The 25847-nt window shown below is 50.4% G+C and overlaps 12 protein-coding genes across 12 annotated transcripts; 5 read left to right on the top strand and 7 right to left on the bottom strand.

The window, feature by feature from the left end:
- Nucleotides 1-765: 765 nt before the first annotated feature.
- On the top strand, nucleotides 766-2680 carry COCVIDRAFT_105144 (hypothetical protein; the record flags this gene model as incomplete). The annotated part of the gene is made up of 2 exons (XM_014698935.1): nucleotides 766-1067; nucleotides 1114-2680. 2 exons carry the CDS (start codon nucleotides 766-768, stop codon nucleotides 2678-2680), a joined length of 1869 nt encoding a protein of 622 aa, XP_014554421.1.
- A 1659-nt stretch (nucleotides 2681-4339) lies between these two features.
- On the bottom strand, nucleotides 4340-4489 carry COCVIDRAFT_105032 (hypothetical protein; the record flags this gene model as incomplete). Its single annotated transcript, XM_014698934.1, has 1 exon — nucleotides 4340-4489. One exon carries the CDS (start codon nucleotides 4487-4489, stop codon nucleotides 4340-4342), a length of 150 nt encoding a protein of 49 aa, XP_014554420.1.
- A 1067-nt stretch (nucleotides 4490-5556) lies between these two features.
- On the bottom strand, nucleotides 5557-6279 carry COCVIDRAFT_105130 (hypothetical protein; the record flags this gene model as incomplete). Its single annotated transcript, XM_014698933.1, has 1 exon — nucleotides 5557-6279. One exon carries the CDS (start codon nucleotides 6277-6279, stop codon nucleotides 5557-5559), a length of 723 nt encoding a protein of 240 aa, XP_014554419.1.
- A 478-nt stretch (nucleotides 6280-6757) lies between these two features.
- On the top strand, nucleotides 6758-8295 carry COCVIDRAFT_105051 (hypothetical protein; the record flags this gene model as incomplete). The annotated part of the gene is made up of 4 exons (XM_014698932.1): nucleotides 6758-7020; nucleotides 7087-7522; nucleotides 7597-8194; nucleotides 8252-8295. 4 exons carry the CDS (start codon nucleotides 6758-6760, stop codon nucleotides 8293-8295), a joined length of 1341 nt encoding a protein of 446 aa, XP_014554418.1.
- Nucleotides 8296-8474: 179 nt separating this feature from the next.
- On the bottom strand, nucleotides 8475-12338 carry COCVIDRAFT_28570 (hypothetical protein; the record flags this gene model as incomplete). Its single annotated transcript, XM_014698931.1, has 1 exon — nucleotides 8475-12338. The coding sequence occupies one exon, from the start codon at nucleotides 12336-12338 to the stop codon at nucleotides 8475-8477; it is 3864 nt and encodes a 1287-aa protein (XP_014554417.1).
- A 384-nt stretch (nucleotides 12339-12722) lies between these two features.
- Nucleotides 12723-14663, bottom strand: COCVIDRAFT_105154 (hypothetical protein; the record flags this gene model as incomplete). The annotated part of the gene is made up of 4 exons (XM_014698930.1): nucleotides 12723-13479; nucleotides 13535-13656; nucleotides 13709-13977; nucleotides 14057-14663. 4 exons carry the CDS (start codon nucleotides 14661-14663, stop codon nucleotides 12723-12725), a joined length of 1755 nt encoding a protein of 584 aa, XP_014554416.1.
- A 1008-nt stretch (nucleotides 14664-15671) lies between these two features.
- On the bottom strand, nucleotides 15672-17686 carry COCVIDRAFT_105034 (hypothetical protein; the record flags this gene model as incomplete). Its single annotated transcript, XM_014698929.1, has 3 exons — nucleotides 15672-16638; nucleotides 16687-17116; nucleotides 17167-17686. The coding sequence occupies 3 exons, from the start codon at nucleotides 17684-17686 to the stop codon at nucleotides 15672-15674; spliced, it is 1917 nt and encodes a 638-aa protein (XP_014554415.1).
- Nucleotides 17687-18259: 573 nt separating this feature from the next.
- COCVIDRAFT_39726 (hypothetical protein) lies at nucleotides 18260-19555 on the top strand (the record flags this gene model as incomplete). Its single annotated transcript, XM_014698928.1, has 3 exons — nucleotides 18260-18315; nucleotides 18493-18650; nucleotides 18810-19555. The coding sequence occupies 3 exons, from the start codon at nucleotides 18260-18262 to the stop codon at nucleotides 19553-19555; spliced, it is 960 nt and encodes a 319-aa protein (XP_014554414.1).
- A 415-nt stretch (nucleotides 19556-19970) lies between these two features.
- COCVIDRAFT_39725 (hypothetical protein) lies at nucleotides 19971-20450 on the top strand (the record flags this gene model as incomplete). The annotated part of the gene is made up of 1 exon (XM_014698927.1): nucleotides 19971-20450. One exon carries the CDS (start codon nucleotides 19971-19973, stop codon nucleotides 20448-20450), a length of 480 nt encoding a protein of 159 aa, XP_014554413.1.
- Nucleotides 20451-20664: 214 nt separating this feature from the next.
- Nucleotides 20665-22075, bottom strand: COCVIDRAFT_105017 (hypothetical protein; the record flags this gene model as incomplete). The annotated part of the gene is made up of 2 exons (XM_014698926.1): nucleotides 20665-21090; nucleotides 21191-22075. 2 exons carry the CDS (start codon nucleotides 22073-22075, stop codon nucleotides 20665-20667), a joined length of 1311 nt encoding a protein of 436 aa, XP_014554412.1.
- Nucleotides 22076-22333: 258 nt separating this feature from the next.
- On the bottom strand, nucleotides 22334-23201 carry COCVIDRAFT_39723 (hypothetical protein; the record flags this gene model as incomplete). Its single annotated transcript, XM_014698925.1, has 3 exons — nucleotides 22334-22499; nucleotides 22561-23047; nucleotides 23102-23201. 3 exons carry the CDS (start codon nucleotides 23199-23201, stop codon nucleotides 22334-22336), a joined length of 753 nt encoding a protein of 250 aa, XP_014554411.1.
- Nucleotides 23202-23401: 200 nt separating this feature from the next.
- COCVIDRAFT_105171 (hypothetical protein) lies at nucleotides 23402-25482 on the top strand (the record flags this gene model as incomplete). The annotated part of the gene is made up of 3 exons (XM_014698924.1): nucleotides 23402-23677; nucleotides 23725-23747; nucleotides 23802-25482. 3 exons carry the CDS (start codon nucleotides 23402-23404, stop codon nucleotides 25480-25482), a joined length of 1980 nt encoding a protein of 659 aa, XP_014554410.1.
- Between the last annotated feature and the right edge of the window lie 365 nt (nucleotides 25483-25847).

The following is a 25847-nucleotide window of genomic DNA, read 5'->3' as shown; positions in this document are numbered from 1 at the left end:
TAACGAGGTGCGTCCTTTTTGCCGATTTGTATTATTCAAAATATGGTACACGTCATATAATCCTAGTGCATAGTTACGCGTCATCAATGATGCGCTACTTTGGCGAGTAGATAGTCTTCGACCGAATGTTTTCGGTCGACTGAGAGCCGCTGTTGCCTCAAGCCCAGGCGGGATCGCCATCACTGGCGTCTTAGCGTAAGTATAGACTTTTGCCGGTAATTAAAATACTTATCTACTATGCTACATGCCAGAAGTAATATAAGTAGGCCACTTGTAAGGGATTATTTTAACTAATCTAATTTCAGATAGTAATAAGAAGCTAGTTACTATTTAGTATAGCCGCCTTCAGCATCTATCACAGCTTACTACCTATCGCCTATCTTAGCTACCAGATTTCCTAAATATTCTAGAGTAATCTACTCCTAAGCTTCTATTGTAACATCGCGGAGATGATTATATAATCGTTACTACCTATTTAGGTAAAGATCCGTCCGACGGAGTGCCGGATTATCAGATTTTAGCCTCCCCACAGTATAAAACTTGTGACATGTAGCATAGTAGTTCCATTTGCGCCGAGTGGACGGAATGCTTATTTGCTGTACCCTCAATCTCGCGCCTCTTTTCGGAAGTACTATCCCAATATGTGAGAATGAAAATTATATAAATAAGTGAAGTTGATCGAAAACCACAGAAGCAAAATCATCTTGCATTCTTTCTACATCAACCATCTTTTCAAAGATATAACATTAATATCACCCACTACCAATGTCCTCTTTTTTACAGGATCAATATCGGGGCGAGCGAGACAAGCGACTGAATCGTAATGAAGGTGGCTTTGAACAATTCGTTTCCTTCGACAAAGTGCCGGAACTTGATACCGATCCTTGGTTTGATCATGAAACTGCGGCTGCCAATCAGCCCTTGCATGAAGGCTCAGAAGTGAAGTTGCTTATTGCTGGAGGCGGCGGCCATAGCGGTCTACTAACAGCAGTGAGAGTGATTGAGGCCGGATTTGACTCCAAGGATGTGGTTATTGTCGACAAAGCTGGAGGATTCGGCGGAACATGGTAAAGCCGCTTTTTGAGTATCTAGACAAAGGCTAACGAAGGAAAGGTACTGGAACAGATACCCAGGCGTGGGCTGCGACGTTGAGAGCCATTGTTTCATGCCTTTACTCGAAGAAACAGGGTATGTACCAAAGCATAGATATGCCTATGGAACTGAGATTCGTGAACACGCGGAGCGAATAGCCAAGAAGTGGAATATTCAAGCACAATTTGGCCACAAGATCACAGGCATGCGGTGGGATGAACCAACACGGCGATGGGAAGTCTCGATGCTCCAGAATCACAAGAAGGGCCGAACAACAGAAATTCGAGTGAAGGCTCAATTTGTTATGCCATCTTTTGGAATCTTTCCTATCCCGCAAATTCCCAAGTTGGCAGGTTTCAATGAGATGCGGCGAAATGTCAAGATACTACATTCCACTCGGTGGGATTACGAATTGACCGGTGGAACTCAGGCGCAGCCAGACATGTCAAAGCTGAAAGACAAGGTAGTAGGTATTGTGGGTACCGGTGCTACTGCCGTACAAATTGTACCTCAGCTTGCAAAATCCGCAAAGCATCTATACGTCTTTCAACGTACCCCATCCTTTGTCGGCTATCGAGAGCAATCAGAGATCACAGAAGAGGACTGGAAGAAGATTGCGTACAAAAAGGGCTGGCAGGCAGAAAGAATGATCAATTTCGATGCCGTTCTTTGCGGTGAAGGCACTGAAATCGATTTAGTCAATGATGGCTGGACCCGATCCACATCATTTTTTGCACTACAGGGGAGTGCTTCCGAGATCGTCACCCACGAAAACCTTGAGTATCGACAGGAGATGGTGAAACTCGATCTGGAAATCGGAGAAAAAAGTCGGGCCTATATTGCGAGCCAAGTGCATGACCCAATCACTGCATCAAAGCTGCAGCCATGGTATTATGGATGGTGCAAAAGGCCTACATTCCATGACGAGTATCTATCTACATTCAATAGGGACAACGTCACTCTGGTCGACTTGGATGGCAAAGGCTTGGAAAAATGCACTCCATTTGGGCCGGTTGTCAATGGGACCCCCTACGATCTTGATGTCCTAGTCTTCGCCACTGGGTTCTTTACGGGTTTGTCTAGTGCCCCTGGGGCTTATTGGCCATTCCCCATAATTGGGCGTGATGGTAAATCACTCGAGACCAAGTTTCGAACCAAGGAATTTGCAACATTACACGGTATCATGACGAGCGAATTTCCGAACTTGTTCGTGATTAGTCCTAGGGGTGGTGCTGTGAGTACCAATTTTACATCAGTCTTCGACATCGCTGCGAAACACATCGCATATATTCTACGCACAGCATTTGACAAAATCGACGATCCTAACAAAATTGTTGTTGAACCAACAAAGGAAGCCGAAGAGGGTTGGGGTGATGAGGTCGCCAAAAGAGCTGGACGGTTCTCGTTAGCTGGGCTATGTACGCCTGGCTACATGACAGGATACGAAGATGTGACGAAAACAACACCTGATGAGGCCAGAGTCAAGGCACGAGGAGCACCTTTCGGTGGAGGGTTCAATGGTTATCGGCGTGTCCTTGAAGAATATCAACAATCTGGAGGATTACCCGGGATTGTAGTTAGCAGTTAGATCTTCTGTGGATTGTAGAGGTTGTACGGGAAAATCAACGTCCCTATAGATCAAACTTTGGAGTCTCTTTATTACCATCTTCTAAATCAAGGTCGAGAGACACTACATCCTGAGATATTCGGTATCTCTTAGGCCAAAGAAGCTCCAGTTGCGTATAGAGGGTCTACGGCCCTATCTTAAACTCAGTTAATTCTTTAGGAATTTCAATGCTTCACCAGAATTAGTATGTTTCGTATGTATCCATTGAACAAGATGTTATGATTGGGGACATATCTCGTCTCGCAGTGACAAGCCTTTGAGGGGAAAACTCGAATTTGCGATGATATTCTACGGTGTAAAGGAACGACGCCGGCGCTAGACCGCGGGGCCATGGTAGACACGCAAATTCTCGGTCTACACATTCCCAAAGGCACAACTGTGCTGCTCTCTACTCAGGGCCCGAGCATCTGCAGCTCGCCCTTCCGTGTTGATGAGCGCCTTTGAAGAGAAACCTATTGTTCTAGGGTCAACAGCACAGTTCATGGTCGCTTGTGGGCTAACCACAATGCCGACGCTTTTGATCCCGACCGATGGCTAATCCGCTCACTAGAAAATAATGGTCGAGATGAGGAGTTGTTCAATGATACCTCTGATCCAAAGCTTGCTTTTAGTCTTGGTCATAGAGGCTGCTGAGGAAGGAGACTTGCGTACGTGGAACTCCGACCCAACCTTGCCCTCATCGTTTGGAACTTTCATCTTTCCCCCTGTCCATCCGAGCTGTCTAGCTACAGTTCAATTGTCGGCATCACAAGCAAGCCTAGGCAGTGCTATGTGCGCCTAACTAAAGTCGGTCTACAGTACTAAGACCATCATTTAGCTATTCTGAAATGGTATTATTAGCTACATGTGAGTGATGCGGCAATTCGAAATGGAGTCGGACTCAAGAGATACTAGTGCTTACACCCTACTAGGATAAGTCACACTAATACAATTCATATATACATATATAACACTTCCCTACGTTTACTCATCCGATTCGTGTTCGTTGATACCTATATGAACCGTCAAGAACCCTTGTTGAGACATTAATTTTGAATGCCCGCCACATGCTGTCCACATGTGATAGGTAACGAGGGTAGAAGACTGTTGTTAACGAGACTAAGTCGGGACAAAAATGTCTGTTGCTCATCTAGTAGGCGGGGTTATGAATAGGTGTGGAACAATCGAAATACTAGATCCCGGCTACCTTGCATCCGGGTATCGGTAGTGTCTGTTCCGTTAGCCGGTCTATTGCTACAATTTTACCCGACCATAAGCAAATCTACGCCCGCATGGATGCCATCCGAGTCTCTACTTCCGTAGATACAGAGGGATGGCATAAAACAACTTATTCTGAAAAAATAACTTTGAACTACTATGTGTAGTTACTACTTGGAGCTATTCCTACTTGGGTTGGTGATTTGAAAATCTAAGACGCTCTGGTAGAGTGGTTAACGAAGAGAGCGGCTGAATACAGTACACGAAGAGTTCTCGCAAACAGAGATACTCGCGTTCAAGTTAAGATGACTAAACCACCTGCCAGCCGATAGTAAATACAAAAGTGATCTACTCAGCGATGTGACGGTGGAAGGGATGAGCGCTGAGAGGAATGATTAGGCCCGCTGCTCTACGGCTAAGCATTCACTCATGGAGAATGCATCGCAGATATAGTGCTGTGCTAGGCGAGCTGGGGACAGCAGGCGTAGAGATATAACTTGGTGGTAGAGGGGCAAAGTGAAGAGATGGAGAGGTTAACTGCGATAATTCTTTATGAGTTAGTGTGCAACACATGTGTGATTGTGAGTGAGTCGTCGGGTCGTTGCTTGCTCGTAGCGTACCTGCTGTACGGATAGAAGACTGCAAAAAAAAGAGAGGAAAAAACAGAAGTACCACACCTATGCGAGTCGAACTGTATATCAAAAAGCCAAAAAAAAGATGACCAAACCTAATCTGCATCCTCTGTCTACTGCCCGGCCTACCTCTAGTGCTACAATCGCCAGCATCAACCTGGCGTAGAAGCCGCCACAAAGCAAGCAACCCTGCCTTGTTACGTACTATTCGATTGATAGTGCCCCAGACAGTAGACAGGAGCATTAATCGCAAAGAGACGAGCCCTTAGGGACGACAACCCTGTTCCCCATTCTTAGTTGATGCCGAATGGGGTCCTCGATAGACGCACGAGTGCGCCGTCAGTCTACTGTACGATAGGTACTAGGTTCGATGGCAAATTCGAGGGTAAATCAATAAACATGCTTGGTGCGAAGAGATTCGCTGCCAAACCCCAGAGCGCAATTGCTGCTTGTAACGAGTGATGACGGCAGCAGCGGTCCCAGAAAACGGTGCCATGCGTACCTGCCTGAAACCTTCACATTGCCTCGTTTAGGCTTATGGCCCAGTGTGCGCCAGTCGTCAAAGAGCCTTCACCATTATGTCGGTCTGCATAAAAGGGGCGGTGCACAGTCATCCAGCTTGACTGCGCCTGCTCGGCGTGCATCTCACGAGTCCGACAACCAGAAGGGAGACTCATAACATGGAATTGATGCCCTTTTGGAAGTTATTACACAATGTGATGATACTTTCCTAGCCCCTGAAATTGCCAGCTTCACATTTTTCTACCTCGCTATGCTGTTACTTCACAGCGACACCTTGGTAGGGGCACAGTAGCTTGCAAATGGAAACAAGTCACTGTTGTTCAGCAGTAGCCAGCACGTTGATCAACATGTCTCATCTACGCTATGTAATTCCATTCTTCTCAGCGTTGGATGATACATTGGCTGATCTCTTCTCGAGTGGTGCATCTTGTGCAAAAAAGTACTCATTCTGCTCAGTTGGATTATCCGTAACTCTCAATCCGTTCTTCACTTCAGCTCTTTCAGCTTCTGCAGCAACTCATCCATGCTGGACGCATACAAATCAAACTTGCCAAACACCTCGGTACACGGGTCATGTTCCTCGAATGTAAGGTAGGCTGTCTTGAACCCCGCCTTCCTCGCGGCAATCAGATCCCACGCGTGCGCTGCAACAAACCACCTCTCCCTTTCCCCTCGCCCTTGCAATCTCTTGGATATATGTTCATTTGCGTTCTCGTAAACTCGGACATCAGGCTTTGCAACTTGGATCGCATCACAGCTCAGTAGATGGTCAGCGTTGAGCTCAATACCAGCGCTGTGGTAGTAATTCAGCGACGTTTCTGATCCGCCGTTGGTCACACCATAGATTTCCCATGCAGCTTCCCTCAACCCATCGAAACATTTCTTGAGGCCTTCTCTTGGCCCCATGCTCCGGAATGCCTTCATGATCTCCTCGAGATCTTCATCTGTGACAGCATCGGTGGGTAGATCTACTACGGCACATGCGCGCCGGAAAGTCGATTTTAGAATTTGCGCAATTGGCACGTATGATTCGGTCATGGAGACGTATGTAAAGTCGCGCTGCGCAGCATAGAACCAGGAAAAGAAGAGTGTTTTTGGGTCCACATCGGCGGTCTTGAGTTTCGGGCCCAGACGGGAGTGAATGGCTTGGATTGGTGCAGAGAACCCGAAACAAGTACCTATCACGTCAAAGGATGCCGACCTCATCATTTTGGAGTTTTACAACTGTGATCTGGTTGCCGTTGTCGAGCGTTGGAGACTTTGTGTTGGGACGTTGTCGAGCGTTAGTAGCAGAACGGACCTCGGGAGATGTACTATCAGCGACCCTGTGACGTCAGGCATCATCAACAAGTAGCACCGTCATCTTTATTCCCATCTACTCTCTTATTGCTACGAGTGATAACCTTCGTCAAGTCACATGACACGTATAAAGGCACCATGGACCATATTCCTAATAGGCGCTTTGGCCCCCACGTACGATGTGTGGGTCACACAAGGGTCTAATTGGGGCTGAGGCGTTGGCCGCTTGTGTACAGCCTCCCGACATAGCTGTAACTCCCTAGGTAACAGCGTTGAACTTTCGCTCAGCTTTCTAGGTCTCAGCGCCAAATATCACCTCGGCCTTTCCGTGTTTTTCTTTCCTCCCACCTCCCCCCTCATTTCTTCTGCAAATCTGGTGAGACAGAACATGGCCTTCATGAGCAAGGCGGTGCTCCTCGCTCTCGTAGTAGCGTGGGGAGCATCCTTTTATCAAATCTATCTCAAAGATCTTCTTGTAGTTACCTTCGGTGTTGGTCGGGCGATGCAAGATATAGATGAGTTTCCGTATTCTTGCCGGCGTGTCGAGCATCCTAGGCTGGAGGCCTGTGAGGACATCTGGCTTGACGATAAGGGACGCACGTTGTATGCGGCATGCGCAGGAACATCAGGAAGGATGGCTTGGAACCAGGCGTAGGTCACATCATTTCCAACTGCAAAACCAGATCGTAGCTTGTCATCAGGGCTGATATGAAGCAGGATGAATCAAGTCAATGCGACTGGACGTCGAGCTGGGGGCTCTGAACTCATCGCTCTAGACATTGACAATCCTGGAGCGAATGGTCTCTTCAATCTTCGGTCTATCAAGCCAACCGGTAATTATAGAGGAGCCACGGGTAACATGGATCTTGATCTCCTCGGTTTCGACGCCCTCATCTTGGATGAAGATACTATCCAATTCTATTTTGTCAACCAGCGCCCTCCTGTTGGACCATCCAACGATATCATCGACGCATTCAAGACGGGCGATAACTCCACCATCGAGGTTTTCGAGACGAAGAGAGGCCAGGAAACCATGCGCCATGTCCGCACTGTCTTCTCGAGTGAAATTTGGACCCCGAACAGAGTTGCAACGTTAAGCGATGGATCGGGTGCGTTCCTCGTAACCAACGATCACTCCGTAAAACTCGGCCTGGTAAGTTCGAACCCCGTGTCTAGCACGTAGAAAACATCAGCACACAAGAAAAAAAGGCTAACAGAAAACCCCAGCGCCGTGAATTCGACTACTTCATCGGCGGCGGAAACGTCGCATACTGCTCTAGCACCGGACCCTGCCACTCCGCCTATTCTGGCAACGAAGTCGACGAATCAACCCTCAAGCCCACCGCCACGCCAGACTCCCCCTCCTACATGCCTTATCTCAAGCAGGCTCTAAGCTTCATCATCCCCAAACCAAACCTCAAATTCCCCAACGGCCTCACGCGCGGCCACGACGGCCTCTACTACGTCCCCAGCGCCATTGACGGCCAAGTCCGCGTCTTTGCTCTCGAGCCCCAAAACAACAACACGCTTCATCTTCTCAACACCATTCACGTCGGTATGCCGCTTGACAACATCTCACCCGACGCAAACGGCGATTTGTACGTCCCTGGATTCCCGAGCCTAGCGCAGACCGGCAAGTCGTTTTCCGATCCGTACAATGAGATTTCGCCCGTAACTATCTGGCGTATTCGCAAGACGGGGGATCAGGGTACGGAGAGTGGGAAGTACAAGGTTGAAAAGGTGATTGAGGATAAGGAGTCCAAGGTTTTGAGTGGGAGTACGACTGTAAGACATGATGTCAAGACTGGACGACTTTTTGTTAGTGGTAAGTTTGATGCTGACTTGGCGTTATTCTTGAAGATCTTGTGCTGACTTGATGTAGCTGCTGTACATCCTTTTCTTGTGGTTTGTGAGCCGCGCGAGTAAAGTGTGGCGGGTGTATAGAGAGTAACGCGTTTTGTTGTGCGGTAGTGCAAACGCTGTGCGATTACACAACCAAATAGAGTCACGAATTATTGGATTCACATTTGAGGGGAGAAAACAACATCTATGGCTGTATATTAACTAGTCAGATTAACCTTGCACGACTCTATCCTTGCCCCAATCTACCGCTTAATCAACCCCTTAGCCTCAGCCACTGCAACCGCCTCCTCGTTCTTCTTCCGCTGCGCCTGCAGCTCCTCTTCCTTCTTCCTTGCAATCTCCCTCTCCAGCTGGTCTGGACGCCTAACCGCAATATCCTTGGGCTTGTTATCCGAGAAGAAATATTTAAGGCTCTTCTCAATGATGTAACATGCAACAAAGTCAAAAGCCATGGTGGTAGTAATCATAATCTTGAAGTCGGTGGTGAATGGAACCAGCTTAAGCCTCTCGTTCAGTTCCGGGATGAACTCGGTAGCGCAGGAGAATGCGACACCAGAAACGGAAACAAGACCCCAGTACATGCCCTTGTTTTCGCGGATGGACTCACGGAAAGGACGGCCCTGGTAGTTGATGGCAAAGGTAGAGATTTGCTGAATGAGCTGAAGTAGATAGATGGCCGAGTTGAGGAGCGATGGCTCAAACTCCTTTTCCAAGTCTGGATTTGGATCTTTGGGCTCGACGCGTTGCACATATTGGCTGACGTAGATGAGAGTGATGATATGAATGGCAAACTGGCCCAACACGGATCCAATAATGTAGGTGTTGAAGATATTCGACTGCGGACGTTCCTTTGACAGAGCCTCAACAGTCTTTGCGCGAGAAATGGAGAGGAAACAAACGCTCATCATCATTCCTGAGATGGTGACTTGACCATCGCCAAATTTGATGCCATCAAGGTAGAGGACTGATAAACTGTAGGCAGAGATTAAACAGTTGAGAGCAAGAATCTTGTACATCTGAATTGTGGCAACAAGCGTGCAACGACCCTGACGGATGATGTTGGGGATGGCGACGACATTGGCAAGCTTGGAAGTAAAAGGTGCGGCAACAGAGGCATCACCGAGCTTAATCGTCGGAGGCTCACCAGCAAGCTCTTCCATTTCCTGGGCCATCATCTTTTCTTGCATTTGCTGGGCAAAGTTGGTAGCGGTTTGAGCAGGTTGGACCTGACCAGGCTGTTCAGTGGGAGCGGATCCATTGGCGGCAGGGAGAAGACCCTTCTTCTTGGCTTGAGCCTCCATTGCCTTCTCGTAATGTGGGTTGGTCGGGCCTGGTGGGTACAGATGAGCGATCATGATCGGCACAGGAGGCTGAGGCTGGTTGAAGCGCTGCATGAGATTGCACTGCTTCTCGTAGACATTCTTCATCTGCGTATTGCGGAAATGTTCACCGATCTTGTCGAGATCCTCACGGGTACCGTTGAGAAGAGCAACGCCAATATGAGCCTGCTTCAAAGCACCAACATCGTTGGTACCATCACCAGCCATGAGAGTAGTGTAACCACGATCCTTGAGACCAAGAAGAATCTCCTCCTTTTGCTTTGGTGAAACACGAGCGTAGACCCAGGTGTATCGCAGGATTTGGTTCCATCCAGGCTGGCCAGTGAATTTGGACAGCGCATATCCAGTAAGACATATATCTTTTGTTTTCAAGATCTCATCGTCTAGCGGCTTAGTTGGGTCAACAGGAATACTAAGCTTGTCGTCGACGCTACGCCAGACAAGCTTCTCGCCAGAATCGTCATTTTCAGGTGCGTCAAGGATATAGCATTCGCGATCAACGATCTCCACCTGCTTAGCGACGTGGACGGCAGTAAGGGGATTGTCACCGGTAATCATGACAACACGGTGGCTGGACTCATTCAAGGAGCGAACAGCCTCGATAGCATCAGGCTTGAGAGGACATTGAAGTACAAGGAAGCCGGCAAAGTGTAGGTCAGATTCAACCTGCTCACGTTTGAGGTCGTTGATGCGATTCTGGCCCCATTCTCCGTCGTCAGATAAGAACTTGTATGCCAGGGCCAGTACACGGCCACCGTTACGGGTAAAGTGCTTGAAAGTTTCCTCATAGTGTGGGGGTGTGTTGACCAACATCTTGCGGATGGTCTCGGGCGCACCCTTGACCGCAGCGATTGTGCTCTTAACCTTGCGTCCAGTTTTGTTGTTGTTGACAAGGACGGTAGCCACGGAACTCTGGCGCTTGAGGGCGGACGAGAATTGGAAACGACGGCGGATTTGAACAAGTTCGGCGTGAGATCTGGCAGTAGTGGTTGCCGCTTGGAGAGTATCTTTGGCTCCGAGCTTCCAGCCAAGGGATTGAAGGGTAGCCTTTTCCATGGGCTCACCCACAGTCTCGCCATCATCAAGCTTGACTAAGGCATGAGCAGAAGCAAGTACCAACGTGGTCTCGGTGCCAACATCTGTAACCTTCGCGAGATCTGTATGTGCACCATCTGGTGCGACCGTAGCGCCACTCTGTCCCAGAGATAGTCCAGCAATACCATCGACAACCAGGTCTTCACCGGTCAAAGTACCAGTCTTGTCGAAACAAGCCACATCAACCTGACCAGCAAAGGGAATACGGAATGGCTCGGTACAAAAGATGGCATATTTGCTGAGCGCAGCAAGAGAAGTGTTGACAGCCAGACTGAGTTCCATGGGGAGTTCCGGAGGTACGACGCTTGTAACAATGAGAACACAGTCGAGGAGGAGCTTGTTGCGCTGGCGGTCTAGCCTAACACCCTCTTGCCACACATACCATGAGGCGGCGACGGCAAAGACGGTAAGGAAGAGGATGAAGAAAAGGGCTTCGACATTGTTGGCGGAAACACGCTCTGTAGCGAAGATCATGGTCCTGACAAGGCTTCCCTGGTTTGTCTCGAACCCAGTCTTGACTACGACAGCAACGGCGCCCTTGTCCGGCGGTGGTGGGACGCCAGATGCGAGTTTTGGGACAACAGCACCATCTTCCTCAATGTTGCTTCCATGTGAGACTTGCAGAACCTTGGTGCCACCCCAGAGAAATGAGTTCTTGTCCAGACCCTCGGGCTCGATGCGCGCATCGCCAGGTCGCAGCTGTACGGATTCCTTGAGCACAGGAGTACTCTCTCCTGACAGCATAGCCTCGTTAACGATGGCCGAGCCTTCGAGTAGGAGCATGTCGCATGCGACGCCAGAGTCTTCCTTGGTCCTGCCCACGCTGACAACATCGCCCGGAAGCAACTTGTCGCTCATAATCTCTTGCCATCGCTTCTGTCTGTATGCCAAAATCTCGTAAGGCTTGATGCTCATGCCACGGAACTCATTCAGCGTTCGCTGTCTCTGCCACACAACGGTGCTCTCGAAAACCACCAGCATGAAGAGTGTAAAGAGGGAGTAGTACCAGTATTCATCGAGCATCCACAGTCCAACGCAGAAGACCTGGAAGACGAAGAAGGGTGCGACAGCATGTTCCTTGAATAGCTCGGTAAATGTGGGGACGGGGATATCGAATGCGTTGTCGCCATAGTGCTGCTGCAGACGCTCGATCTCTGCGGGGGAGGTAAGGCCCTGTGCCTGCTGGAACGTCTTGAGCTGCGGCTTGGGCTCGGTATCGAGGGCGTAAGCGAGCGGGGCGAAGGAGCCCTTTTCGGCGTCGTAGAGGAAACGTCGCTTTTGGAAGAGGAAGGAAATGTTGGGCTTCCCACCAACGTTGTCGCGGACCAACTTGACAATTTCGGCAGCGCCGGCGTTCTTGATGGGCTGCACTTTGATAAGCTGAGCGCTGCGCACGTCGCTGGCCGAGGTGGTGGTGAAGGCGCTCTTGAGGTTAACGTTCCAGTGCGTCATGAGCCAGAACAGCGACTGGAACGTGGTGATAGTGGCAATCCAGACAAAAGTCCATTCCGACGACTGGATGTACTGTTCGTAGCGCTGGGGCGAAAAGTATATGGCCGAGAAGGCTGGCCATATTATCAGAAAGGGCCAGATGTACGTGTGCAGCTGCAATGGCAGCGGGTTGTGCAGGCTGGCCTGCTTGATCTGGGGGTTGTCGACAAGCGGTGCCATCGTTGGTGGTGTCGTGTCCAAACGAACGTCAGTCTTTCAAATCCGAGTTTAATGCCCGCCGCAATCGCCATCGCGTGGGCGTCGGCACTAGTTTTCCCGACCCACGTGTCGAGGAACTTCACTACCAGACGCCCGATGTGGACTAGCGCAAATCATACCCTGCAGTCAATACTTATACTCACTGTGCAATCAAAATTACTTAAGACAGATAGAACAAGATTCTTTGGTCGTAGTTCTTGGGAAGAGCCAACACGACCAATATCTTCTACGCATCATGGTTAGATGTGTCATTTGTCCATCTTCGATGTGCCCATATTCAACCTTGCATATGCCCTGCGTGTCTTCCTTAACAGCTCCAGCTGACATTCCCATCACTGTAACTAACTACACCGTCAGATCTTCCCATATCTTGTCTAGTTTACGATTGAAGAAAACATCAATCCAGGCTATATGTTGCATGGCATCTTCCAGCTCAGCCTGGCGTTCAATCCCCAATATACCACACATGTCAGAAAGCTTCGAAATCCACCAAGCGCGATCTTCATTAGATGTTACAACCGAACACGCCACGACCAACACCCAGACTAGCATCTTCAGGTTCTTTTCGCGTCCCCATACCTCTACTGCTGAAGTAGCGGGTCGATCAATGGCGACGCGCAGCCGACCCAGGAGAATGGCGAAGATCTTTGCATTGGCCGGCAGTCCCCGTAAGGCAGTATATACGAAGATGAGCGTTGCAGCGAGAAGACCCTCGACCACACTTGCTGCATCTGCCTTCTTTCTTTGGTCCTCTTCGCCCTCGTTCCTGCAGGCTTGAACCTCTCTATCAAACTCGATGAAGTCGCGCGATCGATCAGGGACAGAGAGAATAATGTTTTGCATGTGGTAGAGAAGGTTGCTTAGTGTAAGCCGGGAGACCTTTCCAGACCAATGTGAGGACATTGCTAGGGAGATTCGATGTAAGCGGTAAAAGATATTGAAACACTCTGTCGCAGCAAGGGACAATTGAAGCAGCGATGTGGGTGATTTATATGCTGCTTCTTCCATGAGTTCATCAGGTAAGAGGGGTGCATCTGAATCAAGGCACACAAGCGGGAATGAGGGCGGTGTCCGGAAAGCCGCAGCTGTATGGAAATCTGCCCTAATAATGTACGACTCAGCAACTAGATATCTTTTCTTGTGTACTATGAACTCACCATAAGATGCCCCGTAGCAAACCATCGTTGTGTTCAATCGCGTATAACCCACCTCTCGCAGTCAGCATTTGATTTAGAGCCATTAAATGCATCTGAGCGGTATCATATGCTCCGAAAAGATTCTGATCATAGTCAGCAGATGTACAATAACCAGGACTAAAGACGGAGTCTGACCTCAAAACTTGCAAGTATCAAGACAGTGCCAATAACCTCGTCTGAGACGACTCCATCAGGCTCCATGAGCTTGGAACTGATGGCGCTGATGGCGCCACTTTTGTGCTTGAGATGACAGCAATGTAGCTCACTAAGACCCTTTGCAAGCACTCCGTATATTGCCCACGTTGCCAGAGTAGCATGCAAAAGGCCAGCGTCATGGATGGTCCAGGTTGGCCATGTGTTCTTTGCGTCAATAGCAATAGAATTGGTTTTAGGTGCGCTTTTGTCTAAGGGAACGTCAGCATAAGAGGTCAACTTAGACATGCGTCCCCTATGAACGGAATTCTTCTTCCAAGTCACACGTACATAGCTGAAATAACATATCGAACTGCGGCGTCCCTGGTATCGGCAAGATGTCAAAAGGATCGATACGATGAGCGCTTGGATCTATCCGTAACGTGGGAATTTTCAACGCCGGTTCGATTGTTCCTTCTCTCAATTTTTCTTTTGCATTTTTTGCTGTATAGCATCCTATTCCTGTCATTTGATCCATGACATAGTTCTCTGTTGTACCTATGGGCGACGAACGTCTTTTCCCCTTGCTTTTACCTTTCCCATTCTTCAACATAAGTTTTCTGCCTTTGGTAGTATCTTCGCTTTTTGATCGTTGGATTCGGAACCGATTGCTTAGTTGATTTCTTGCCATGACGGTGGTTGCTGAGCTTTGCTCTGGAATATCCACCTGCGGCGCAGTTGTCTTCGTATCGAAGAAGTTGCGCATAACTAATCGACGAATCATACCCCGTTCGGCTCCGTTTGGCAGATGTGGTTTTGTTGTCGTCACGAAGAATTCGTATTGCCGTGCCATGGTTGTGACTGAAGTGTTTCTTCTCTGCAGCTGTTCTGGCGGTGAGGAATCACTGGCCAGATTCGGGGTACTGTTGTTTGACCGATTTGGTGCATCTACCATCATGGAAGTCGATATTCTATCTGGCTACAAGGAAAGACATAACCCAGGGTACAATAGAAATTACAAGGTCAAAACGGTGTGCAAATTGCCACTAAGACGGATGCTTTCAGTCGATGTCTAGTCGCTCCTTTGGCGAGGATGATGCGCGAAACCCCGAATCTGATATTTCCGACCAGAGTCATTGGTGATGATGAGAAACGGGTCGTATTCGTGGCGACAATGGATTATCTAAACATCCGGTTGATTATGGCAGCGAGGTGGGCTTGAAGGGCGTGCAAATTGACTCGTGATTGGAGAATAGTTTATATGCATAATGCAGCCTCGGAAAGACCCGAATTCAAGCTTCGCCAACTTCCGGAGCGTTGGCTGATGATTCAAGTCAAAAAGGGAGTATCGTAAGCGATAGCCTTTCTTTGGGTTCTTTTTTTTTTAAGAAAAAAACTAGTCTGCGACTTGTGTTAGTTAACTTTAAAGTCTGCACATCATGTATTCAAATAGATTCTTGTTCCTTTCCATGGAACAGCGTAATGCGCGCAGCTGAACAGCATGACTGATGGTGATGCAGTTTAACTGGTCACGAATGGTGGCACCACCTTCGCAGAACTGAGTCTTTTTTGGGAAAAAGATTCCGTTTAGTAGCAACCCGGGAGATGGCTGTACGGCTGTAGACAGGCGTCGAAGCCAGTGGCCAAGCTGACGCAGCAGAGCTAGTAGTAGTGTCAAGCCAATGATACTGCTACCCTCATTTGGCCCCCACACACTTGTGGGTATACGCTGAAGTTGGAGCAGCGATGCAAATATATACTAATCTCTGGGAACCATTTGATTTGCCAAGAGGTGCAAGGAAGAGAATGTTCGAGCAACAGTGTCGTAATTTCTAACCAACAGCCTCAAAAGACAGGAGGCGCACTAAGCAGCGAAGCTATTCCTTTCACTCCCGCAACGCCTCCTAATTGCATGTCCACTGCGCTCGGAGCTCTAATCTATGTTAAACACGGAGATCCTAAACGCTCATTTCCCCTTGTCCTCCCTAAGGCTCACAATCTGATTGAGCATAATATTATTCTCCGTTGAATCGATGTCAATACAGAAGTAAGCCGTGCGCAGTGCCTGGAAACGCACAAGAGCGTCTGAAGAACCGCTCAGATCCAATGAAGTCTCACTGATGAGGTTTCTGATACCCTTCTCGATGACGGCCTTGCTGTAGATGATCTCGGAGTTCGGGTTAAGATCGTCCGCCCAACCTCCCGTTTTCCAGTCTAACGTATTTGGAGACTCAGTTTTGAAAAGCGAGTTGTAAAGACGTGCAGTGACAGGGACAGCAGTTGCTGCATCCACCCACTGAATATACGCTTTTGGCTTCTCAGTGGCTGGAGCTTTGACTACTTTGATCTCAGTGACATTGCCGTTTTCGTCTTTGGAGAAGGATCTAGCGCGGATCGGAAATGGCACGTTGTACAAACCAACAGCTTTGTTGGGTGCCAGACGGAAGTAGTCTTCACTGTCTTCCTCTCTGAAGTCAGCGCGATCTATGTAGACTGCACTGCCAACCTTGACTTTTCGCTCTCCTGGAATCGTGCCCTTTGGGTCGTATGGCACAGTAAGCTCCTGCTCGTCCTCGGCAGCAAAGTCTTCGATGATGACCTTAATGGGATCAAGCACTAGCATTTGGCGTGGCACAGTTCGTTCCAGATGCTTCCTGATTGAGGCTTCGAAGCGCGGAGGCTCGATTTCAGAGAGCGCATCTGTGACGCCGAGCTCGTCGACAAAGTTGAGCATAGCCCTGGCTGGAATACCGCGACGACGGAGAGCAACCATGGTAAAGAGGCGAGGGTCATCCCACCCTCGCACCGCTGGTGGGATCTTCTTTGTCTCGACTGTACCATCAGCATTCTTCTTCTCGACCTCTGTTCCCTCAACGAGCTGAAGGATGCGTCGCTTCGACAAAATTGTACCACCAACACTGAGACGGCCGAATCTACTATTCTTAGTAACAAAAAACGTAGAGAGCAATAAGTGCACTCACTCTCTTTGCATGGGGCCTTTCTCTTCTGACTTGGGGATCTTCATGTCCAATTGCTCCAGCAGCCAGTCGTAAGAAACACGAGACTGGCGGAATTCAACAGTACACATGGAATGAGTAATGCCTTCCAAAGCATCACAGATGCAGTGGGTAAAGTCATATGTAGGGTAGATTCTCCACTTGTCGCCTGTCCTGTGGTGGTAGTTTTCCTTTACAACGCGATAGGCTGGGAGATCCCACATCTGCGGGTTGCCCTCGTCTGGATCCGTCAACTTTTGCTTCATTCGGAGGAATGCCTCTCCGGCCTTGTATTTGCCGTCGCGCATTGCTCGGAATTCGGCGATGGACTCTTCAATGGGTCGCGTGCGGTGCGCACAGGCATAGCGTTTACCGCGGTTGTCGGGTCCGCCACGCTGGTTGTTGATTTCCTCTCCTGTATGCTGGTCAGATTGGGAGCGTTTGGGTTTTCGCGGTTAGACATACGAGAACAGTGGCAGACGTATGCGCCGTCTTTGTTAATTAGCTGTTCTGCCAGCTCGTACAGCTTGTCAAAATTGTCGCTGCTGTAGGTAATCTTCCAGGGCTCAAATCCTAGCCACTTGACAACGTCCAGGATCGCCGTGAAATAGATCTCGTCTTCCTTCTCGGGGTTGGTGTCATCGTAGCGCAGATAGCACTTGCCGTTGTGGTGTTTTGCGAAACCAAAGTCCACTGCAATGGCCTTTGCGTGTCCAATGTGAAGGAAGCCATTGGGCTCGGGCGGAAAACGAGTGCGGACTTCTGCGACGGGCTTCTCTTCATAGATGCGCTTCAGCCAGCCTTCGGAGAAGATGCTGGTAGGCTCGCTCTTTGCGCTGGGCTTTGCCTGCTCTTTGGGTCGTAGGGCATGCTCAGCCTTTTTTGCCTTTGCAGCAGCCTTTTTCGCGGCCTTTTCAAGGGCACGCTTGGAGGGGCCCTTCTCCTCCTCTTTGGGTGGTGGTGCGGTAGCTGAGGATTCAGCCATGTCTGCGCGATGTAAGGCCTTTGCTGGTATTGAAAGGATGTGATCGGGATGTTGTCAGGGAATTCTGGCCAGTGGTGATACTGACTGAGTCATATGAGGTCCGCGTCAAGAGTGGCAACCTACCTGCTCAGTGGTGTGTGGGCTACAATGCAGCTCGTGTGCAGCTTGGAGGGGCTCTATCAACAGTCTGGAGGGGCACTTGAGTCAAACACGCTAGTGGTAGCCTCACCAGCCACAAACGCCACACTTGGCCGTTATCGTTACATCCCGATCTTTTGTTACCGTTCCTCTACATTTAGTGCATCGACATCTGTTTGGCTTGCTTGCAGGTTGAAAGAGACGGATTCTTGCACAGCATACGTGGCAGGAATATCCAAGTTTTGACCGTAGGCTGCTTGCCGCGAACACCACTACGCTAGCACGCTGGCATATGCTACGTATTTTAGCTTCACTGAGAGATGTCTCTCCATCACCTTTGCATACGCATGACTCATATAGTAATTGTCAGAATCCATTCAATCACCCAGGTTTTATTCCATATTTTCGGCTCTTCAAGCTACTTCTTGAAAAAGTATGTGTGAAGAGACTCTTGAAATGTCACGTATCCGCAATCTGTGTAACGATGAAATGTATACATAATGGCTGATTGATCTCCCCGATGCTTGAAAAACTGTAACAAAATCTTTTATGAAATGCAGATTTTTGAATACTGGACAAACAAGTCATACTCATGCAATGCAAACCGCTAAAACCAATACTCCTATTCCGGAACTTATTCACCAATCTACCCAAATGCCATAAACAAGAGTCGAACCTCTCGCTGACCAGAGACAGAGAAGGAATCACCTTCTCCGTTCCCATCATTACCAACCCCTGATTACCGAAGTGCTGGGGCATGAGCTTCCCAAATACGCAAACAGCACCGTAATCGACACCGCAAACATGATCCAGCACATGCGTGAATGTGCACTAATTCTTGCCTCAGCATCTCCAGTCTTAACAGCCGCTATAGCGGGGAATCTACCATCTTGGCTTCTAACCAACCCAGAGCTCCAAAGCGAATACACAGCCCTCTCAGACCGAGCCCACTATTAACCTTCCATCTACGCTCACTTTCTTACAGACACCCAGGGCACACCGCCAACACCGAACCAGTACCTCACCATCAGCAACATGGTGGAGGACTACCTCGCTAAAAACACCATCTCGCAGCACGCATGGCACGTAGATAACATGACGCATCCACCCGTGCCCCAGGACTCCTCAAATAATGGTCACCGCAAGTACCTCCATACTGCTAGTATGAGGTCATGCTCAGCAAAGCGCTCAGAAACCCTCCACTGTTTCTGTGCTGCCGTCCACCAGCGCTGGCTCGACACTCCGGCTTCCCTGCGGGGCACGCCTTTTACCTTTCCGCCCGCTGAAGTCGGATACTCACGCCACTCTCACTGTCGACTTCGCCAGCACAGCCTGCGGCAGTCGTCAAACTATATTATGAATCTTTTCGAGGACATATGTAGCTATCTGCATCGGATCGGGGTGTTTGAGCAGCAGTTCAGCATGCATGGGTACATTATCTTTTTGCTGTTTCGGGCAAATCAGGCTGCTATTGCGGAAATATTTTGCTCCGGGCTGCTGCAGGTATGGGTGGAGGGTGGAGGCGGATTTAATGCATGTCCTGCGGGAAGGAGCGTGGCTACTGCGAAGCGGGTGGATGAGGGGGAGTGGGCGGGCTATGAGCGGTGGGTGAGAGAGGATTCGGGTGCTGTGGAGAATATGAGGGTGCAGCGGCAAAGGGCTGAGGAGTGGCGGATGGCGCTGGAGTGGGAGGATGAAGAGGGTAAGGAGAGGCATGGTGATTGTGTGTAGGTGGTGTATGTAGGGCTTGCTTTACAAGCGATTATGTGACGAAGTAGTATGAATATTTGTTAGTTATATGTTGAGCTCACATGCAGTGCTGCTCTCTTCTCTCACTAATGCTATTCAACTGTCTCCAGCAATGTGACTATCATTGTTTAATTCCCTCATACCATTGTGCCTACTGGAACATGCCTTTATCCTATCCTGCCAAGGAGCTTCCCATTGTTCAATAATCAATTAGTAAAGTCCAAGCAAACAGCTCAAAGTCACTCGCCAGATCGCTCTTTCCTCACCTATCCTACCGACTCTCAGCTCTATACCCATACATTCGCTATATCTCTCCTCTAATCTCCAACTTTTCAATTTAACAAGGCTCTGAAAGAAAGGCTGATCCATCAACTCACCCAACATCATCTCCCAAAAGATGTCCTCAAACCCACCCACCAACACCACCAAACCTTTCACCACCACCACCGAACTCCACGACTTGGGCGCCACACGCTTCGACCGCGACACCGCCGCGCCCTCAGACCGCGATACCGCGCTCCTCCACCGCCACGCCGTAGTCCCCGTCATCACTCCGCAAGGCCGTGCACCACCCGGGCTAGAAGCTAAAGTGCACGAATGGACGACGTTCCAGTTTACAACAGAGGATTTGGATCGCGTGGAGGAGTTGAAGGGAGATCTGCATGGGGGGATGTTGCATCGTGTCAATAGGGCTGCGAGGGGAGAAGTTACTGGAGGTGCTATGATAGGGAATCGAGGGAGAGGAAGTAACAAAGAAACGGCTCAGGAGACTAAGCTTTGTGGGGGGAGGGAGGGGGAGGGGGACGTGGCACCGGTGGCTAAGGGCATGGCGGAAGAGATGGGAAAAGATATGTTTTGGAGCGGGCCAATTGTTTGAGGCCTGGATTTGGGGGCCGGGGAGGGAAGTGGGTAGTTTGAAGTGGGAGTTTTTGAGGGCTGAAAAGGGTCTGAGTCGAAGTTGACCTGGTTTACATGCAAGGTCAGTATGGATTGACAATCGGAAACTAACTGAGGATATGAATGCATGGATGCACATCCCACATACTCAACACCAAGTAGAGAAAAAGGTCCCTGTACACCGTGTCGGTGCCTCAAGTCTTTTTGAAATGTCTATGCACGAGGCCGCACAGGCTCTCCCACAGGACCTGGTCCTTTCCCTTGACCCACTCGACTACCACCTCCCTTGCCAAGTCGACAACCCTGATTCTGAATGCCAGCTTAACTGGCCTTCTTCCGCTCTCGTCTTCAGTCCCTTGCATCTCATCAACACCACCCCCTTCCTTCGCTCTTTTCTCGTACATGCGTCTATAAGATCGACTCCACACGTTTTGCGCTGCTTCGCCGATGCCAGTACATGTGGAGGAGTCCCAGTTCCAGCTAATAAGATCAAGCGAAGTCATCTGAGCGGTGATGGCGTCCTTGGCCTGCTGGGGGTCGATCGTGGGAGGTAAGGTGATGGGATAACATGTTGGAAAGGGGAGGTACTCGTTCGCCATCTTTTCTATGCGGGCATGACTCTATGGAAGTTTCAGCATCAGCTTCATTGACAGATTTTGCAATGGAGTGAATGGTAAAAGAGAAATGTATCAGTTGTATGGTGAAGATTAGGATACATACATTTCTCGGTCGCAGATCCCCAAAACTCCATGCTACGATCCACCGCTTCGTACCACTTGCTCCTGCCTCGATCACGCCCACGGCCCAGTTGGTAATTCCATTCTGTTTTAGCAGGCGAATGATGGCTTTCGCGCTGTCCATTTTACCAAATAAGCTGCTGTACCATTGGACCTTTTCTCGAAGCACAAGACTCTCGTTAACAATAGCAGTCACGAAACCAACATCGCCACCAGGAGAGACCATTTCGTTTTCAGATCCGGTACAGATGGCGTTGGGCTTGCTGCTCTTGCCCTCGCCTGCGAGACTGGATCGCATTTCAGAAGGGGTTGTGAAAAAGGGTGGGTTGCATATTGTAAAGTCGAGATGGGTGACACCAAGGGCAGCCAATGGAATTAGAGTGGTGAGAGCAGTAGTTTGAAGGAGCTTTGTACGTGTCATCAAGTTGTTGAGAGCAAGGTTGCGGGCGGCTGAGTCGAAACTCTTTTTATCAATGTCGGTAGCGCACATGGACCAGTTTGGGCGCGACCGCAGGCATAACATGGTGTATATGGCAGACGCACCGGTTCCTATATCTAGTCCTTGTACGTGGCGGTTGGGGTCATATTTGTTTGAATAGTCTGGAGATGTAGAGTCGATCAGGCCTTGTATCCAGGCGACATAGTTCCAGCGATTCGGTATTGGCGGGCAGAGGCGGTCATCCGGAACGTCGAGTTCAAGGCCAAAGTCTGATTTCAGAATTGCCTTGGATAAGGCTTGAACAGTGTGTGGATCTTGAAAGTCGAGCTTGCCTGAGGCGCGCTGCCATATCTGCTTGAAGTCATTGTCGCTTTTGGCAAGCGATTTGAAGTCGACTGTGTCATACGGGGGCCGCTGCTCGAGAAGCATTGGTATTGGGGATAGGTAAGTGTGCCAGTGAGTGCAGGAATGGAGTCGAGCATGTGAGATATGCAGAGAGCAAAGTTGGGTGTTGGGTGCACGGACCAAACCAGCCTGATTGGTGGTGACTTTGGTGAGGGAGTGATTGAAGGAAAATAATCTTTAGTGCCAGACACTCTACAATTGATATACAAGAATATGAGAATAGCGTTGCCGCAACCCGTATGTGCACCTACCGCTGTCTACCAAACGCCGTGCCGAATACCGTCATATCAGAAAAGGCCCATCGTAGGCTCCGTCTGGCTCTTGGAGGCGGACTGCTTCGAGCGAGGGAACAGTGCCTGGCTTATAAAAGCCCAGCAGCATTTCCATGTCTTCTTCAGTCATGGCGCAAAGGTCGTCGAGCGAGTATTGTTCGCAGACTTTGGACATCCTGTAACGGGGCTGGGTAAGCAAAAAGACGGACGGGAGGTCAGCCAGGGCAAGTCACGTACCACTGCATGCGCTTGGGGCCTTCTTCTATGGCGGGCGCAACCTTTCTGAGCTTCTTTCGCAACATGCCGACTCTCTGGACAGCATTGCCAATGTTATGAGGGAGGCCAGCGGCGATCTGTCTCCTGACAATGTTTGCGAGCTTGGGCCCGTTGCCATTGGTGCTGACCATGATTTGCAGAGGCCCGTCGCGGTGGACACTACCAAAGTAAAAGTCGCATTCGGGAGGGACGTCTGCGATGTTTGCAGCTATGCGCCTCTCCTTGCACAGCTTGTAGATCTGCGACGAGGCCTCTGGGTCATCCACTGCAGTCAGGACCATGTCAACACCGTCGAGATCCGAGGGCTCGAACTTGCGGTCGACATAATCGACCTGGCCCTGGTCGATGCGATAGGCGACCTCGTCATTGAGGCCTTCGCGGGGGGACACGACGGTGATTTTGGCGTCGGCGTTTAGGACGTTGACGATGCGCCCGGCAGCAACCTTGACTTTGTGTCAATCGTCAATACATAGATTGGCAGGTCGTCAATACATGACAGAACTCACCTCGCCGCCGCCGACGACCAAGACACGTTTGTTGCGGATCTGCCAGGCCAGGATCAGCGAGCCGCCGCCCTGGATCTCGGGGTAAGGGCCTTTCATGATGCGGTGCGGTTGCGGTGTTGCGGAGACGACGGGGCGCAACGCGGAGATGGGATGGATGACGGCGGAGCGAGCATGCATTACTCCTACTAGCGCGCAGTGGCCATACACTCCACTTCATCACTCCACTCCACTCCACTCCCACGTCGCCCTCAACACCACATGCCCCCCGACGGCGCCTCTCCTCGACACTCGCCATCATGGCCTCGCGCAGGTCCTTGGGCGGCGGCCGCGTGCTGGGGAGCGGGAGAAACCTGTCGCCCGCTGCCGCCACGACTATCACGGCCACGCCCAACCTACTCCTCTCGCCCTCTGAGAGCTCTGTATCGCTGAGCTCCCAGACGTCCAACAGCCCCGCCACCACGGCCGAGCCCAGAGACGACATTGGCAGCAGGGTGCTCGCCGCCGCCAACACGCCCTCGCCGCAAGCCAGTGCCTCGACCAGGCTCATCTGCCCCATCTGCAGCGACGAAATGGTACATCCCCCAGCGCCAACCCACCAAACGCCCAGCTAACCGTCCAGGTCACGCTGCTGCAGCTTAACAGGTACCCGACATGTGCCGCCTCTCTATTCTATCAGCCCTGACGATGTATCACTAGACACCTCGACGACACGCACCAGAACCTGGTTGTCGAGGAGCAGGACGAGGTCAAGAATTGGTTCGAAGCGCAGATGCACAAGGCCAAGAAGTTCCAGCCCCTCGCCGTCCTCAACCAGAAACTCAAAGGCCTCGATGTCTTTGAGTCCAACGACGCCCCCCAGACCCCCCACCACGCTTCCCATTCGGCCTCCAGCTCCACAGCCCATGCCGCCGCCTACGAGCCTGCCCCCGTCCGCCGAGACCCAGACGAGGACGTTACCCGCGCGCACTGGCAGAGACCCGCATACCGCGATGTCTGCGCAGATCCCCTCTGCGCCCGCCCTATTACCGCCTCGCCAATGACCCTCGCCGGAGGCCTACCCGCTGTCAACTGCAGGCAGTGCGGTAGACTGTTCTGCGAAGAGCACACCATGTACCAGATGAAATTGTCGCGACAGGCCAAACATGACCCTGTGAGAGGCATCTGGTGCCGTGTCTGCGAGACGTGCTACAAGTCAAGAGTCGGATACAACGATCACCGCGGCCTTGAGCGCAATCATTTTGATGAGTTCGCAAAGATCAGACAAAAGCATGTAGACAGGGAGCGCATGGAGGTTAGCCGTCTGGAGAAGCGCCTGACCAAACTCACGCAGCTCCTCGCAAACCCGCCGCCCATGGACGACACTCCTGTCTCAGGCAGCTGGTTCTCGCTGCCCAGCGCCAAGAATCAGCGCAAAGCCCTCGAACAGTCCATCATCACCTGGGAAGAAGACGCAAAAGTCTCAAACTGCCCCTTTTGCCAGCAGGAGTTTTCGACATATACATTTAGACGATCGCACTGTCGCATGTGCGGTCGTGTCGTCTGTAGCGATCCCAAGACTGCATGTTCAACACAGGTTGGCTTGAACGTTGCCTCGTCTAGTGCCCAAAGCACGGAAAAAGAGGCAGGGCAGGTCAACGTTGATGTGCGCATGTGCAAGGACTGTCAACACACTTTGTTTGCTAGAAGTGACTTTGAGCGGGAACTCGCCAACAAGCCCAAGGATCAGCGCGCATACGAGAACCTTGCCCAGTTCGAAAGAGGAATTCGGCTGCTTCTCCCTCGTTTCCATAAACTTCTACAAGCGCTACAGGATCCAGACAAGTCACCTACGCCCCAACAACTGACCGATGCCACAAAGGTCCGCAAAAGACTTATGGACGGATTTGCTCAGTTTGATGTTGCCGCCAAACGGATACGCGACCTGCCGACCAACTCACCCACGCAGCAAAAACTTCAAAAGGCCGTATACCAACAAGCCTACAGCTTCCTGAGTCTGCACATGCTACCCCTGAGGTCGCTTCCCAAGATCCTCAAGCACGCTGCTCCTCAAGGACGTCCAAATGGAGGCAGCGCCTTGGCCTCGATCAAGTACAACGACCGCTCTACCGGTAGCGTCGTTAGCAGTAGCGAAGTGTCAGCCATAGAGTCAGAAGAGAAGGAACTCAGAGAACGACTAATTGTACTTGAAGAACAAAAGTTCATGGTATCAGAGATGGTCTCGGACGCTACCAAACATCGCAGATTTGACGAAGTGTCAAGCCTGGTGCAAAACTTGGACGATTTGAACAAGGAAATTGACCAAATCAACGGACAACTAGGCCAGCTTGACTTTGCTGGCGCTTACCAAGCGGGAATAGCCAACTTGCAACCGGGATGAGGACATTTGAACATACTCAGGTTCAAACATTTCTTGTTAACGACGAAGGGGCTTGGTGTCGACGACCCAAAGATCCCTCGTTATCGACGAGCCAGAGCTCGGACCATGGTCTTGATCAAGCAACCTTCGTCAGGTCATATTGACCCACCACCCTTGAGCCAGCTCGCCACCAGGCGTTCCAGATCAGCCTTGTGGCATAATCCGCCGCCAGGATGTTGGTTCCGTGGAGATTCGCTCATCAAGATACAATCCCCATTAGGAGGAAAGGAAAAAAGAACTGAGAACCACTCGGTTGACGAAAAAGAGACTGGTAAACTGCATCATTGTAAACTAATTTTTTTCGCATAGCATAGCGTGGCTTGGTT

This window comes from Bipolaris victoriae (genome assembly GCF_000527765.1).
Source record: "Bipolaris victoriae FI3 unplaced genomic scaffold scaffold_70, whole genome shotgun sequence".
NCBI lineage: Eukaryota > Fungi > Ascomycota > Dothideomycetes > Pleosporales > Pleosporaceae > Bipolaris > Bipolaris victoriae.
This window is presented reverse-complemented; position numbering and strand designations above follow the sequence as displayed.